The sequence below is a fragment of the Dreissena polymorpha genome, chromosome 5 (assembly GCF_020536995.1).
Source record: "Dreissena polymorpha isolate Duluth1 chromosome 5, UMN_Dpol_1.0, whole genome shotgun sequence".
NCBI lineage: Eukaryota > Metazoa > Mollusca > Bivalvia > Myida > Dreissenidae > Dreissena > Dreissena polymorpha.
Window position 1 is genome coordinate 48,699,891 of NC_068359.1, and position 17,345 is coordinate 48,717,235.

Consider the following 17,345-nt stretch of genomic DNA (forward strand, 5'->3'; position numbering starts at 1 on the left):
AGTCTGTCACACTTTTCTGGATCCTGCGATAACTTTAAAAGTTCATCATATTTTTTCATGAAACTTGAAACATGGACAGATGGAAATATGGAAATTATGCACGTCATTTCATTTTGTTCCTGCATCAAGAATTCTGGTTGTTATGGCAACAAACAGACTAGAAATATTGCTGAAAATGGAGGATCCTGTGATAACTTTAAAATTTCTTCATATTTTTTCATGAAACTTGAAACATGGACAGATGGCAATATGGAGATTATTCACGTCTTTTCATTTTGTTCCTACTTCAAGAATTCTGGTTGCTATGGCAACAAATAGATTAGAAATATTGCTGAAAATGGTGGAGTTGCACAGGTAGGGGACTTTTATTGCATGGCAATAGGCTTGTTTAGTTTAAAACTATACTTTTAAGCTCAATTGCATGAAAAGCTAATGGCTTATCAAAATACTCTTGAGTCTATTTACTGGGTAGAGCCAGTACTTGGTGTCTTTGGTGGAGATCTAAAGAAGGCACTCACTGTGGGGATCAAATCCATGACGTCCGGGTCGCTAGACGGACACCATATGCACTATGACACGGCAACCTATTAAATTGGGCTTGTTTTAGCTTTGTTTGTAATTCTTTTAATTAAGTTATCCCAATAATGTCATTGTGTTTAAAGTTGCTGAAGGATTTCCAAATGTAGGATATTGAAATTTATTTTTTATTTAAGTAGCTTGGTGTTGTTAAATATTTTGCTAAAATATCTGACTGATTAACCCACTCAAGGGATCCCAATGAAACTCCTGTTTTATCATATAGTGGCAAGAAAACATGAATCATCTTGGTTTTACCTATTCATGACCTATTATGAGACCTTCATAACATGACACCATCATATTACAGAATTTATATGGTAAATTAAGGCCTCTGGCCCATAATACATAGCATATAATGCTACATAAAATAATGATGTGAGTTAAGTATCCCACCAAAGTATGATATGTATGTAAATATTAATTTGGTTATCCCATCAAAGTATAATATGTGTGTACATATTTATTTGGTTATATATTCAATATAAGTAATATTTTCATTAAAACAGACTACTTTGATTTTATGCATGAAACAATTTACTGATGTTAAAAGCTAATTTTCAGATAATTTTTTGCATTTGTTTAGTTTAAACCTATTTATTTTAGCTTGATTGCAAAGAAAGCCTAAGGCTTATAGAAACGCTCTAAAGTCTGTTTCCTGGGACTAGAACCAGTACTTGGTGTCTATGGGGGAAATCTAAAGAACGCTCCCACAGTGGGGATCGAACCCTTAATGTCCCGATAGCTAGGTGGACACCATATCCACTACACCAATGCGACCTTTTTCTTTTGTTTTCAGACCCCTAGTCGAGACGTGATGCTGAATGAGTTCATCAACAGGAAGAATCAGATGGGGACTATTCTGCGTAATGCGGACGAGATGACCAAGCTAAAGAGGTTATCAAATGCTGTATATGCTAAGCCTTGTTCTGCGAAAATGGGGCTTAAAACATGTGTGTAAAGTGTCGTCCCAGATCAGCTGGTGCAGTTAACACACTCTTGTCGGAAACGACTTTTTCCGCTTTAACTGGATTTTTGCTAAGAGGAGATTCCCTTAAAATGCAAAAATCCATAAAAGCAGAAAGTTTTGTCTTTGATTAGCAGGTGCACACTGCACAGGCTAATCTGGGAAGAAACTGTAAACACATGAATTAAAACCTGTTTTTCCAGAGAAAGGTTCAATTTTAATTGGTTAGTTTGAGAGTTGTTTTTAATGGGTTCTAATGCCATTTGTCTTGTTTTTTAAAGTTAATTAAATTTTGGTTTTTGAAGAAGCAAGTTTAAGTCTTTATTTCTTACATCTTTTAAGGATTTCTTTGAAATGAACGTTGTTATAATTGTGTTTTGAAAAAAAACTTATATTACAACTATTTCTGTAAGCCTTGCAATAGTTTTTCTTAGACTGTTTTGCTGAATCTAAACACTCCTAATAGTTGTTCACATCATATTTATTACAAACAGTTGCCCAAACAAAAAAGTCTACACTGTGGATGATGCAGATTTGAGTCCTGCTCCCTCTCTACTGGTGGAGACTGGAGAGCATTTCAAGAATCCTTTAGCTTTCAGTACCATGGAGCTTAAATAAATAGATTTAAACTTACAGGTCGTTGGTGTCAAAGTTCTGTAACGACTTCAATAATCGCCTGGCCCAGTTCTCATTGAGAGGCCAGCTGCTCTCCTACTACAACAGTATCCTCAACCTCCTGGATGACTTCCCACAAGTCAGGTATGGCAACGCTTTGTTTATACACTGCAACTCCAATATATCGCGGTTGAAGGGGTCCAAAGATCGCGACCGTGATATATCCGGTGCGCGATATAAATTGTAAGGTTATGTTTGCATGTATATGTATGCATTAGCATCGTTATGCAATCTCAAAACACGCTATTTACCTACCTTATTCAATTATGTGTTATATCCATATGTTATTCATTGGTATAACACAAAACATTATTCCTTGTGAGTATTTTTAAATGCATATAATTAAATTTGTAATCCGAAAAACATTGCCGAGTTGTATTTTTCAAGAAAGCATGCACAAATTAGACCCATGTACAAAATGACGTCATTTATTCTCATGAAAAGCATGCAAAGCATGGGTTTTAACAGTAATGCATTTTGACAAACTGAGGGATATTTTCCTCTCAATTAAAAGCAAGTAGTTTACACTGTATCTAACGCACTCAGATTGTTGAGATAGGTCAGTATTGACTTGTGACATTTACAGTTATAATTGTGTACACCATCATGTGTGCACTGGTGCGTTTCGGCAGTTCAAAGCAAATTCAATACAGAATGGTAACACCCGAAATGACCTGTGATGTTTGACAAGAGGGGCTATTGTTTATCGCAGTACACAGGTGTTAAAGTGATGTACAATGTAAGCAAACAATCTGGTCAAAACTGGATTATGAATGTTGGGTTAAAGTTGGTGAAAAAAAGGAAAAATACTAGCTTGAAACGGATTTTAATTAATCAAATTCTCAGATTAAAACATTTTATTTGGGGATTATGCTAGTCAGATTTTTGGGAACCATAGCCGATTCGCGATATTGGACAACGCGATATAACGGACCGTGATATATTGGAGTTGCAGTGTATATTAACCCCATAAGAAGCAGAGTGAAAATGGCTTTTGCAACCAGCATAAAACTAGAACAGCCTGCGAGTAACTCGCAGTCTGTTCAGGTTGTATGCTGTTTGCTGCTAATCAGTATCTAAGGGTTGGAAATGAAGCATTTAAAACTTAAATCTAGTAAAAAAGGTCTTAAATAATTTTTAACTTTCTAAGGGACAACAAATGCGTAATAATACATATCTAAGTGGTATAGATTCAATTTTTAAAAGCTTCGTTTCCTACCCTAAGATACTTCTTAGCAGCAAACAGCATAAGACCTGAACAGCCTGTGTAATACTTGCTGGATGTTCTGGTTTTATGCTGCTTGCATATAGCCCTTTTCACTTTGCTTCTGAACAGGAAAGGGTTAAATGGAAAATATCAAAAACAGGATTCATTGATTAGGAGCTTAATTTCTTGTGCTTTAACAGATTTTTCTCATTTAATTAGTTATTCATTTATTATACCATAGATTGCTTAGTTTTCCTGTTGTAAAATCTCGTTAGATAATTTTGTGTAGGCATTTGTTTTAAGTATTTGTCACAAATCTATAACGATAATAATGAAAGCACTTGATTTTTCCCAAATTAGCATTTGTAAACTTTGTGTGATTAGTTTGTCTTTAAAGCTTCTGTAAAGTTGTTCTGTGTATTATATTAAGTCACATGCATGTTTAGAGGCACAATATATCCCCCCCCCCCTACCCCTTGATTATTGATTTAAATAGAGCCCAGAGTTATTTTTGGGTATACTCAATCTGTTCCAGCCTAGACTTGTTTGTTTTTATAATAGAGCCTCATTCAGGGAAAACTGGGCTTAATTCATGTGCGTAAAATGTCATCCCAGGTTAGCCTGTGCAATCTGCACCGGCTAATCAGGAACAACATTTTTCACCTAGACTTGATTCTCCCTTAGAAGAGTATGTATTAGCAGAAAGTGTTGTCCCTTTACGCGACTACACTATACGCACATGCATTTAGCCCACTTTTCCCAGACTTAGGCTCAATAAATCTCGATCAATTTCTTGGAAAATCTCGCGCTAGACTTCTTCTTACTTTCAGAGAGGCGTACTTCATGCTGGGCCTTCCAAATGAGAAGAAATCCAACCTGGACGATGTTGCTGGACTTACCCCTGACCCCAGGTGTGTCCATCTTGTCTCCATCTTGTCTCCATCTTGTGTCCATCTTGCGTCCAATACTCTTTTCTATTGTATGGTCTACACACAGAGTGATATGGGACTGTATCTGGGAAGGCTGGGCTAAATTAATGTGTGTAAAATGTTGTCCCAGATTAGCCTGTGCAGTCCACTTTTATGGAGTTTTTTGTTTAAAAGAAGGCTCTTTCTTAACAAAATTCCAGTTCATGCGGAAACTGTTGTCCCAGATTAGCCTGTGCAGTCCGCTTTTATTGAGTTTTTTGTTTAAAAGAAGTCTCTTTCTAAACAAAAATCCAGTTTATGCGGAAACTGTTGTCCCTGATTAGCCTGTGCCGACTGCATAGGCTAACCTGGGACGACACTTAAGGCACATGCATAAAGCCCAGTTTACTCAGAACAAGGCTTGTATGTACATGTTGCACCATATTATTATTGTAAGCCTAACAGGCGTGTCAATTTTCCGGATTATTCTGGAAATCTGGATTTGAGCCATCCATGATCGATTTTGAGATGAATGTAAATCTGATGAGGGCTAACATTGACTCTTGAACCAATCTCAAAATGTATTGTTATTGTTTGCCATGGCTTACATTGACTCTTGAACCAATTTCTGACTCTTGAACCAATCTCAAAATGTATTGTTATTGTATGCCAGGGCTTACATTGACTCTTGAACCAATTTCAAAATGTATTATTATTGAATGCCAGGGCTAACATTGACTCTTGAACCAATTTCAAAATGTATTGTTATTGTATGCCAGGGCTTACATTGACTCTTGACCCAATTTCAAAATGTATTGTTATTGTATGCCAGGGCTTACATTGACTCTTGAACCAATTTCAAAATGTATTATTGTTGTATGCCAGGGCTTACATTGACTCTTGAACCAATCTCAAAATGTATTGTTATTGTATGCCAAGGCTAGCATTGACACTTGAACCAATCTCAAAATGGCTTCATTGGCAAACAACGAAGGGAGTCATTAAAGATTATAATTATATTCCAGGGCATTTCCTATGTTTTATTTACTTATCCTTTATGTGAGGAATATACTTACCATAATTATGTTTATGAATAACTTTGACTCTTGAACAAATCTCTAAATGGCTTCATTGGCAAACAACAGTGTACAACAGTGTTCGTCATTAAATATCATAATTTTATTCCAGGGCCTTACCTATATTTACTTTACTTATCCTTAATGTGAGGAATATACTGATCATAATTATGTAAATTGATAAACCAGTCATTGTCTAAGTTTGTTGTAAAATCTTTGGTAAGACTGGGCCCAGGTATTACTGGCAGATTTTGGTGAAAGATTTTGAATTTTATTTAAGTTATAATAATAATAATAATATTGACACAGTTTTCTGCTTTACAGTACCTCTGGAAAGTAAAAATACCAGCACATACTTCAATGATTTAAATAAGGCATTGTAAAAAGTAATATTTTATTACTTTGATTATGACTTACTGTTGCATTTTAGTTTCTTAGCCACGTTCTTAAGACGACGGTAATTCCTCTCTTCTATAGGTAGCATTGAAATGTGCATGCTCTAACAAAGATTGAAGATGACAATAGTAGTGTAAATGTTTATCTAGCTAATAAAAATGTACGGTTTAATATAATGCTTCGATTTCATGGATAACAATAACTTTTAAAATCAAAATTCACAACAATAACTCTTATGTTAATTTGAACTCATAAGTATGATTAAACATTTTGCTTACTTATATGAATGAATGACAGAGAAATCCTAGGTTTAAACCTTTAAGAATTTTTTTCTTGCATATTCAAATGGAATAGAAAGATAATTTGATGTGTGTTATTAGTTAGCTCAGAGAATAGCAGTGCTTTAAAATACTAATGTAGATATTGATATTTTTATGAATGATAAAATAATTATAATACAAAATGTTACATTGGTATCAAAATGATTCTATTTCCTTTTTGTATGCCCCTTAAAGGAGGCAAAGAGTAACATTCACTCCTTCTGTCTTTCCATCTTTCCGTCCATCATTCAGTCCCGCTTCTTGTGCATAACTTATGATGTATTACAGAGATTCAATCAAAAATTTATATACTTTTAGAGGAACTTTAGAAAAAGGGCAGAATACAAGAACCATAATTCTGTCATCAAGTTTTACCGAGTTATTGCACCTAAGTCATTTGTGTGTATAGACATTTGTATTGAAGTTATTTAACTTATGGTAATTACTCTAAGTTTTCAAACACTCTAAGTTTTCGGACACCCCCATTTTTGGCCAAAATTATTATTTTTCGTGACTCTTAATTTTCGCACATGCGCGTTTTCGTCTATCATAAATGACTCTTATATTTTCGGACAGAATAACTTACAGAGCTATTTTACAAGATTTTGGCACTGTATTCGCTTATCTTGTGACACTTTGATCATGGGGTTTTACAAACGTATTAACATCATAAAACCTGGGAGAGGCATGCCTGAGGGCAATTGACCATAATATTTACGTAATTGGGTAAATAACCATGTAGAACGGTAGAAAACAATCGCTTCACCCAACAGCATTTATAATGATGTATTCCTATTAAGGAAGCAATTAATGTTTAATGTTTTACCTTTTTTGTTCTGTATCATTTCAGGCAAGAGTAAGCAAAGCTGTGAAGTTGTTTTAATTTGAAAGTAGAAACACTATTGTGCATTGATTTATTGCTTTTATTTCAATAGAGTCATAATTTTTGGACATTTAATTGTTGTCTCTAAATTTTCGGACACCTGAAATTAAAAAAAAAATTCAGTATATAAATTTGCGGACACAATTTTTTAAAATTATTTTTAAGTGTCCAAAATCTTAGAGTAATTACGGTAACCTGGTAAATTGATAATGAACATTTAGAGAAAATGCAGAGTGCAAGAACCGCTACTCTTGTATCAGTATTTTTGTAGTTATTGACATTGCTTGATTTTTATTTAGTCCTTGTGCTTCTTGTGCAGAGCAAAACTCAGGGAGTATATAATAAAGTAACTGTAATAAAACTTCATATAATGATGGAGGGCATTAAGGGGAAGTGCAGAGTACAAGAACCATAACTCTTTCATCAAGATTTTCATAATCCTTCAGTCGATTTTCCTTGTTTTGAGCATAACTCATTTCGAATTGAAAGTATAAAATAAAACACTTATAGAGGACATTGAGGGAAAGTTCAGAGTAAATGAACCACAACTCTTTTACGAGTTTGTTTTGATCATAAGTTATTGCCCTTTGTTGAAATTTCATTTTAAAACAGACACTGTATGCTCTTAAAGGGACCTTTTCACAGATTTTGGCATGTATTGAAGTATAACATTAAATGTTTTATATTGATAGATGTAAGCATTTGATCTAAAAAGCTCCAGTAGGAAACAAGAATATAATTGAAGAAAGAAAAACAAGTAAACAAGTTAAAAGTTAAAAAGACAATTTGCAAAATTGAAACATCTTTTTTTTAATTTTGTCAATTTACCAAAACGTGAAAAGGCCCTTTAATGGAAAAATATACAACTTCATATATTGATAAAGGACATAGGCAGTGCAGAGTACCATAGCCTTTTCTTAACATTGTGGTGTTAATTAACACAAGACCCATTTGCAGACAAATGCGCAAGAGACCGCGGCGCGTACTGTCCCCAGACGGGAAGCACGTCCTCAACATCTGGTTTATACCCCACCACACTGAGACCCTGATCATGTTCAAGACCCTCGACGATGAGCACTGCGTGAGGGCTCTGACCTACTGCCTGCTGATAGTCTCCGCCCTGCATGACATGCTCCAGTACCTGTGCGCCCACTCGAGACTCGGCAGCTCCCATGCTCGACTTGGCTCTAGAAAGATGGAGTTCGTGTCCGCCGACTGGGGAGGCACGGAAGGAGTCGGTGAGTTCTGTCACATGCTGTGCTGTAGCATGCTGTGGGCTTTCAATCCAGGTTGCAGTGTGGAAATGGAAAAGGTATCCTAGTGACCGGGAGGTCACTGATTCGATCCCCACTGTGGAAACATCCTTTAGATCTCTCCCCAAAGACATCAAGAACTGGTTCGATCCCAGGAAATGAACTCAAGAGTGTTTAAATAAGCCCTAGGCTTTTGATGCCTTCAAGCTAAACTAAATAGGTTTAAACTAAACTTATGATTTAAATCATAGTTTAAGTTTCAAAAATTTATTATTTAAATGCTTTGGATGTCTCCAAAATTCCCACCCTAATTTTCTTTTAGACTCATTGAATCTTTCGGTGATATTTTAATCATAGTTGCTTTTTCAAGCAAAATTTTGTTAATGAAATATTTTTATGTTTGTGTGCTTCTGTCTCATGCTGTGACAGTTTAAGCATAAATGTAAAAATGAATAAGGTTTTCTTGTCCACAATGACTTATTGGGACGACACTTCACGTTCATGCATTAAGCCCAATTTTTCCAGAACGCAGCTAAATTAAACACATTTCCTCAATTATTTTTAGTACATAAATTTTCCACTACTCTTTCAGGCGCGGAGTTGCGTGAGATTCAGAAGCAGATCGACAATCTGCCGCACTCCACAGACCCACATCAGGTGTCAGAGTTCATGGCCCTCAGACGGGACGTCATGTTCCTGGAACTCGACACTGCCGTGAGACACTGCATGGCCGACACCTTCCTCTCCACGGGCAATGTACAGGCTTACAAGGTATGGTGTAGGCTTACAAGGTAGTGGCAATGTACAGGCTTACAAGGTAGTGTATAGGCTTACAAGGTAGTGAACAGGCTTATAAGGCAATGTACAGACTTACAAGGTAGTGTATAGGCTTACAAGACAATGTACAAGCTTACAAGGCAGTGTACAGGCTTACAATGTAGTGTATGGGCTTACAAGGTAGTGTACAGGCTTACAAGGAAGTGTATAGGCTTACAAGGTAGTGGCTATGTACAGGCTTACAAGGTAGTGTACTGGCTTACAAGGTAGTGTACAGGCTTGCAAGGTAGTGTTCAGGCTAACAATGTATTGTACAGGCTTACAAGGTAGTGTATAGGCTTACAAGGTAGTGGCTATGTACTTGCTTACAAGGTAGTGTATAGGCTTACAAGGTAGTGGCTATGCACAGGCTTACAAGGTAGTGTATAGGCATACAAGGTAGTGTACAGATTTAAAAAGTAGTTTATAGGCTTACAAGGTAGTGTACAGGCTTACAAGGTAGAGTATAGTCTTACAAGGTAGTGTGTAGGCTCACAAGGTAGTGTACAGGCTTACAATGTAGTGTACATGCTTACAAGGTATTGTATTGGCTTACAATTTAGTGTATAGGCTTACAAGGTAGTGTACATGCTTACAAGGTAGTGTACAGGCTTACAAGGTAGTGTATAGGCTTACAATGTAGTGTATAGGCTTACAAGGTAGTGGCCATGTGCAGGCTTACAAGGTAGTTTCAGTGGTTTTGGTTTGGAATGTTGTTTCAGAAAAACATGAGGCTCCATTTGCGCCAGGTTCTGGGAAAACTGGGGTTAATGCATGTAAGAGAAAATGTCCCAGATCAGCCTGTGCAGTCAGCACAGGCTAATCAGGGATGACACTTTCTGTCATTACTGGATATTGTTAAAAAGAACTTCCTTTGAACAAAAAAATCCATAATAGTGGATTATTGACCACATTAGCCTGTGTGGACTTCAAAGGCAAATCTGGAATGACACTTGTGGCAAATGCTTAAAGTTTTCCGACAACAAGGCTCATTAAATTTTACGACTGGAGTATGATTCACTATGTATTTGAATTAAGTTGAATAGAATATATATTTATAATGTGTATCAAAAATCTTTATGTTTAAATAATTCTTCTACAAAAATAAAAGAAACACACACAGATTAACATATTTAAACTATGTCACATAAAGTATTTAAACAATAATTAATCTGTTGTGTTTTTTTAAATTTAAAACAAAGATTTAAAAGTCAGAGTTATTTAATTTTCCTAATACAATGGCATAAGTTTGCTTACTATAAACATAACATGTAAGGTGAAGTCAAATGGGAAATTAGACCAAGCATATAGAAACAAGTTTGACATTCCTTCTGTTTTTAAGATTAACACTATTTGTCAATAATCATCTATTACCAATCTATATATACCATAGAGACGTCTAATATAGTATGGTAAAATGAGTCGCGTTCTGAGAAAACTGGGCATAATGCATGTGCATAAAGTGTCATCCAAGATTAGCCTGTGCAGTCTGCACAGGCTAATCAGGGACGATACTTTCTGCCTTAACTTGATTCTTTCTAAAAAGAGACTTCATTGAAACAAAAAATGTCATAAAAGCGGAAAGTGTGATCCCTGATTAGCCTGTGTGGACTGCGCAGGCTAATCTGGGATGACACTTTACGCACATGCATTATGCCCGGTTTTCTAAGAACGCGACTCAAATATTGCGTTCTATTTTCAGTCCATTGTCAACAACATACATCATGCCCTGCCAGCTCTGAGCAATGTCCAGCGTCCGTCTGTGTTTTCTACGTACTTCCAAGTCCCTGAACCCCTTGAACCCCGGGATCTTTCAGCTAGGGAGCTCTTTCCTGTCCGATCCTTCAGTGGAGTGTAAGTTGAGTGCTGTATATTCTTGAATTGAGGATGCTGCCATGTATAATAGGCATCAGTTACGCAGTATCCTCATTCTTTAAATTATTTGATAACATAAGATGACAATGTCTCTAATCACTTCATCTTTGCAATCACTCTTTTATTGTTTCTTTATGTTTGCAAGTTTATACTTTATTTAAATGTATTAGTGAATTCATTGCGGTAGTCCTTCATCAGATACTTTGTGTACCTTTTATGTTTCACAGTACAGTAAACCCCTGTTTCATAGCCCTGGTTTACCCCCTGTTTTCTAGTTTTGTTTTACCCCTCTGTTTCCTAGTTCTGTTTTACCACCTGTTTCCTCGTTTATAGTACCCCATTGTTTCCTAGTTCTGTTACGCAGTACTTTCAATGTTTAAATTATTTAATGGTATACACAATGGCAAAGTCTCTAATCCCTTTGTTATGTGCAATAACTTTGTTGAGTGTTCTTTTTGTTTGAAATTGCATATTTTATTTAATAGTATCAGTACTGTTCGTAGTTCTTCATCAGATACTCTGTGAACCATTTGTGTTTCCTAGTTCAGTACCTATTCTTTCACAGTACATTATCATCATGTTTCCTAGTTCTGTTTACTCCCCTGTTTCCAAGTTCTGTTTACCACCTGTTTCCTAGTTCTTATTTATCCCCCCTGTTTCACAGTATATTACCCCCTTTTACTGAGTCCTGTTTTTTATCACCTGTTACATTGTTCTGTTGTACCCCCCTGTTTCCTTGTACGCTACTCCCCTGTTTCATTGTTTATTACCCTCTGTTTCTAAGTTCTGTTTTACATCATGTTTTACATGTTTCTCAGTATACCCCATTATCCCCAAGTCCTGTCTTGCCTCCATGTTTCTAGTTCTGTTTAACACCCATGTTTTCTAGTTCTGTTTTACCATTATGTTTCCTAGTTCTGTTTTAGTACCCCATGTTTTCTAGTTCTTTTTTACCACCATGTTTCCTAGTTCTGTTGTACCACCATGTTTCCTAGTTCTGTTTTACAACCATGTTTCCTAGTTCTGTTTTACCATCATGTATCGTAGTTCTGTTTTACCACCATATTTCCCAGTACATTATCTCATGTTTTCTAGTTCTGTTTTACCACAATGTTTCCTAGTACATTATCCCCATGTTTTCTAGTTTTGTTTTACCACCATGTTTTCCAGTTTTATTTTACAACCATGTTTCCTAGCACATTATCCCCACGTTTTCTAGTTCTGTTTTAACCCCATGTTTCTCAGTACATTACCCCCTTGTTTCCGAGTCCTGTCTTGCCTCCATGTTTTCTAGTTCTGTTTTGCCACCATGTTTCCTAGTTCTGTTTTACCAACTTGTTGTCTAGTTCTGTTTTACCACCATGTTTCCTAGTTCTGTTTTACCACCATGTTTTTCAGTAATGGCCCCTACCCCACCATGTTTTGGCAGTGGCATGCCATTGAGAACTACATACAGCTCTGCCTAGCTGGACTGAAGGATGTTGACAGGTAAACACCAACCTACTGCTCTAAAGAAGAAGTTCCGGTTTATTGAATAGATTAATCTTTATCGATTGATAATTTGAGCAGTGTCATGCAAAAATGGGTTGTATGCTATATGCTGCTAGCGTTACATTAAACTAGCCTGTGTTATTGCGCAGTCTAGGAGCTATATTGTCCACTTGATAGGTTTCATGAAGTCATTAGTTGAAATCGCTCGATATACATAAGAACAATTTTTGCATACTGCAGCTCATGTTCAACGTGCGTTTATGATCATATGAAATGTTAACTTGGTTAATATTTGTGTATTTTAATTTATTCTGGACAAAGATATCAGAGTCGGCTCAAATTTTTATTAAAGTGCAGTAAGCTATAACGACAAAAATTTGTTAGCAAGTAACATATTTACAACTGTAACGCAAATGCATTAGAAAGCCTCATTCTAGTTAACATTCGTGGCTTTGTGGATATTGTTTCCGCCAAGGGAATAGAAGGTCATGAGTTTGATCCCAGGCGTGGGAGCATACTTTGTGCCTCTCAAACGACACCAACTACTGGTTCTAACCAGGAGATGGACTCAAGAGAATTTTTATGAATTATAATGGTTTGTGGGCTTATATGCTGTCAATAAAGTAGTTGTTCAATGTTAAATTATTTCATAACTACAGTGTTGATTTACTCATTCTTCCTTGGTGCAATTTGCAGCAAACTACTTTAAATCAGTTTTATTAAATTGCAGTTAGCTATGACGACAAAATATTGTTAGCAAGTAACTTTTTTACAAATTTAACGCAAATATATTGGAAAGTCTCACTCTAGTTAAGATCCGTGGCTTTGTGGATATTGTTTCCCAATAAGGAATGGTAGGTCATGGTTTGATCCCGGGCTTGGAAGCATACTTTGTGCCTCTTGAACAACACCAACTACTGGTTCTAACCAGGAAATTTACTCAAGAACATTTTTATAAGCGTTTCTATGCAATCAAGCTTAACTCAATAGGTTAATACATTAATATTTAACCAGGTTTTCCGAAGGAAAAAACTGGTTATTAGATTGGCGAATGCGGGCGGGCTGGCTGGCTGGCGGGCTGGCTGGCTGGCGGGCTGGCGGAATAAGCTTGTCCGGGCCATAACTATGTCGTTCATTGTCAGATTTTAAAATCATTTGGCACATTTGTTCACCATCATTGGACGGTGTGTCGCGCGAAATAATTACGTCGATATCTCAAAGGTCAAGGTCACACTTTGAGTTCAAAGGTCAAAAATGGCCATAAATGAGCTTGTCCGAGCCATAACTATGTCGTTCATCGTCAGATTTTAAAATCATTTGGCACATTTGTTCACCATCATTGGACGGTGTGTCGCGCGAAATAATTACGTCGATATCTCCAAGGTCAAGGTCACACTTTGAGTTCAAAGGTCAAAAATGGCCATAAATGAGCTTGTCCTGGCCATAACTATGTCATTCATTGTGAGATTTTAAAATCATTTGGCACATTTGTTCACCATCATGGGACGGTGTGTCCCACGAAAGAATCACGTCAATATCTCCAATGTCAAGGTCGCCACGACTAAAAATAGATTTAAAAAAAAAAAAAAAACTTACAAAGGGGGTTAATTTTTTTTTGTCATTTCAAAAGTTCAGTTTGAGTTTTCTCCCTTTATCAGATTTTTTTTTCACAATGAAAACCTGGTTTTGTGACAATTTTGTCCCTTGTTTATTTTGTTTCACCATCCCACTTTGCAGGCATGTTGCCAATGGTGAGATACTGGGTGTGACTCTCCTCATGGAGGATGTCCTACAGACTGGTTTCCAGGATATATCCCTCCTAACTGAGCACCCAGCCACAAGTGGTGAACCAGACAAGCCTAAGGAACGCAAAGTGCGCTCAGCCAGTGTCAGAACCATTGATGTGAAAAAATTGCCACACAGTGCTTCTAAGCAGGGTAAGTTCTTAATCAGTCACTCATAAACTATTTCTTTGGCTGTCTGGCTAGCGCAGTAGTTTGTACTTGCGCTTCTTACCTAGGCAACCCGGGTTCAATCCTGTGACATATACCCACAACCCAAGACAACACCGAAATCAAAACTCTTTCAATAACAACTAAATAGCTGGAAATTGCAGCTTTGATTCAAAATTCACACCAAATTTTTGAGTCTGGTAAGTTAATTTTATAGGAGTGCTAAGACACACTTAGGGTCCCCACAAAATGCAGCCTTAGGCACAGAAGGACCTCATTTACTTTTAAATACAAACACACTTTTACTTTTGTTTTAAATCTTTTTTTCTTTAATTTGTTATTGAACAGTTGCCAATATTGATATATAGTTATCCATTATGATCAGTTAGTTTTTGTTGGTGTTCTAATTTTTCGATAAAGTACTCGTAATTGCATAGTCTCAAACGCAAACAATCTTTCAAATCAACCCGAAAAACTTTTTAGTCCCCTACCGGTTTCACCGGAGGGGACTTATGGTTTTGTCTCCGTCCGTCTGTCACACTTTTCTGGATCCTGCGATAACTCTAAAAGTCCTAAATATTTTTTCATGAAACTTGGAACATGGATAGATGGCAATATGGATACATTTTTGTATTATGCACGTCATTACATTTTGTTCCTACGTCACAAATTATGGTTGCTATGGCAACAAATAGACTAGAAATACTGCTGAAAATGGTGGTTTTTCTGGATCCTTCGATTACTTTTAAAGTTTTTAAAATTTTGTCATGAAACTTGGAACATGGATAGATGGCAATATGGACATTATGCACGTCATTTCATTTCGTTCCGCCGTTAAAGATTATGGTTGCTATGGCAACAAATAGACTAGACATACTGCTGAAAATGGTGGTTTTCTGGATCCTGCGATAACTTTTAAAGTTCTTTATATTTTTTCATGTAACTTGAAACATGGATAGATGGCAATATGGACATTATGCACGTCATTTCATTTCGTTCCGACGTCAAAAATTCTGGTTGCTATTGCAACAAATAGACTAGACATACTGCTGAAAATGGTGGTTTTCTGGATCCTGCAATAACTTTTAAAGTTCTTAATATTTTTTCATGAAACTTGAAACATGGATAGATGGCAATATGGACATTATGCACATCATTTCATTTTGTTCCTAAATAAAAAAAATGGTTGCTATGGCAACAAATATATATTTTAAAAATCTGGAATTTTTGACAATGGTGGAGCCGGTAGGGGACTTATATTGCTTGACAATAGTCTTGTTACTTTTGTTACCTCCCTTGGCAGCAACTGCAAGCATCAGTTTGTCCCGCACCCAGGAGCCATTGAAGTCGTATAAGCTCCTGAAGTTCTTCCTGATGCTGTGGAAGTGCCTGGAGCTGCTGAAGGCCGACTGGGGACGCAGGAGGCTGGGAGTCCAGGCCATTGAGAGCATGTCCATGTACAGGAACTTCTGGTAAGAACACAGTTGTTAAGTCCATGTACATGAACTTCTGGTAAGAACACAGTAACTGTTGTTTTTTTCAATGTACAGGAACTTCTGGTAAGAACACAGTTGTTAAGTCGATGTACAGGAACTTCTGGTAAGAACACAGTTGTTAAGTCCATGTACAGGAACTTCTGGTAAGAACACAGTTGTTAAGTCCATGTACAGGAACATCTTGTAAGAACACAGTTGTTAGGTCCATGTACAGGAACGTCTGGTAAGAACACAGTTGTTAAGTCCATGTACAGGAACTTCTGGTAAGAACACAGTTGTTATCTAAGTGTGTATCTAAGTGTTAAAGGGTCATTACCAGAAGTTGATATGTGTAAAATATAATTTAGTTATTTAAGATAGACTATTTATAGCTCACCTGAGCTCAACTTGCTTTTGGTGAGCTTTTGTGATTGCCTTTGTCTTTTGGTGCGTCATCAACATTTGCCTTGTTAACACTCCAAAAGCCACATTTCTTGTTCACTCTTCATGAACATTTGTTCAAAGATATCACAGCCAAGTTGAAGCTGGGTAACTAGGTGAAATGGAAAAAAATGGTATGAACACACACTCTAGAGATCACATTTATTGTAAACTCTTCATTAAACTTGGTCAGAACTTTTGTCCAAATGAAATCTCTGCTGAGTTTTAAACTAGGCCATGTTATTTTAAAAATTTGGTAACTTGGTCTAATTAAAAGAAAAGTTTTTGAACACTCAAGAGGCGATATCTTGGACAAGTTTGAAACTGGGTCAATGGGGTCACTAGGTCAAATTTAAGAAAAAGCTTGTGAAGTTTCTAGAGGCCACATTTATTGTCCAATCTTCATGAACTTGTGTCAGAACTTTTGTCCCATTGATATTACTTTATTTATAATTATATGCATTAAAGACGATGTTCTTATGTATAAGTCTTAATAAACTGTCTTTTCTGTTCTGTTATATTGGCAGACTCTGAAACTAGGTCAGATGTGGCCAAAAAGTTGGTCATTAGGTCAAATTAATTGAAAAGATTGTGAATACTCTAGAAGCCATACATATTTCCCAATCTGAAATTATAATAAATTTATGTTTAATTACACAGTAAAGTTTACAAGACAGAAGTGCTGTTACCCGTGTTACAAAGCGTTGCTAGGCGATTGGGTCAAGGTGAAATGTACGAGGGCATCGCCTTGGAAACAGACCCCCTTGTCATGCCCAGAGGAGCGTCAGAGATTGAAGTGAGGGCTAAACAGGTGAGATTTATGCTTTTATCAATTTCACTTTATTAGCATGCTGTATTTGTAACTCTAACAACTGAACATACATGTTAGAAAATGGTGAACTTTTTATTAAAAAGCACACAACAATATGGAAATATTTGGTGGAGTGTATTAAGTGTTTACTCATTTAATAGCAATACACAATGTCTATATTTATAAAATAAAATATTTTTATTGGCTGCATATTTGATTAATG

At 36.4% G+C, this 17,345-nt stretch overlaps 1 protein-coding gene across 1 annotated transcript in view; it reads left to right on the forward strand.

The window, feature by feature from the left end:
* The window catches only part of LOC127881807 (uncharacterized), a 116,795-nt gene that overhangs the window by 63,867 nt on the left and 35,583 nt on the right, over positions 1-17,345 (forward strand). Inside the window, exons 30-39 of the mRNA XM_052429940.1 lie at positions 1,376-1,473; positions 2,180-2,302; positions 4,256-4,336; positions 7,966-8,246; positions 8,854-9,032; positions 10,780-10,931; positions 12,351-12,440; positions 14,181-14,380; positions 15,699-15,867; positions 16,972-17,122. Of these exons, the coding sequence (XP_052285900.1) occupies positions 1,376-1,473; positions 2,180-2,302; positions 4,256-4,336; positions 7,966-8,246; positions 8,854-9,032; positions 10,780-10,931; positions 12,351-12,440; positions 14,181-14,380; positions 15,699-15,867; positions 16,972-17,122 (1,524 nt within the window). The remainder of the gene's footprint in view (positions 1-1,375; positions 1,474-2,179; positions 2,303-4,255; positions 4,337-7,965; positions 8,247-8,853; positions 9,033-10,779; positions 10,932-12,350; positions 12,441-14,180; positions 14,381-15,698; positions 15,868-16,971; positions 17,123-17,345) is intronic.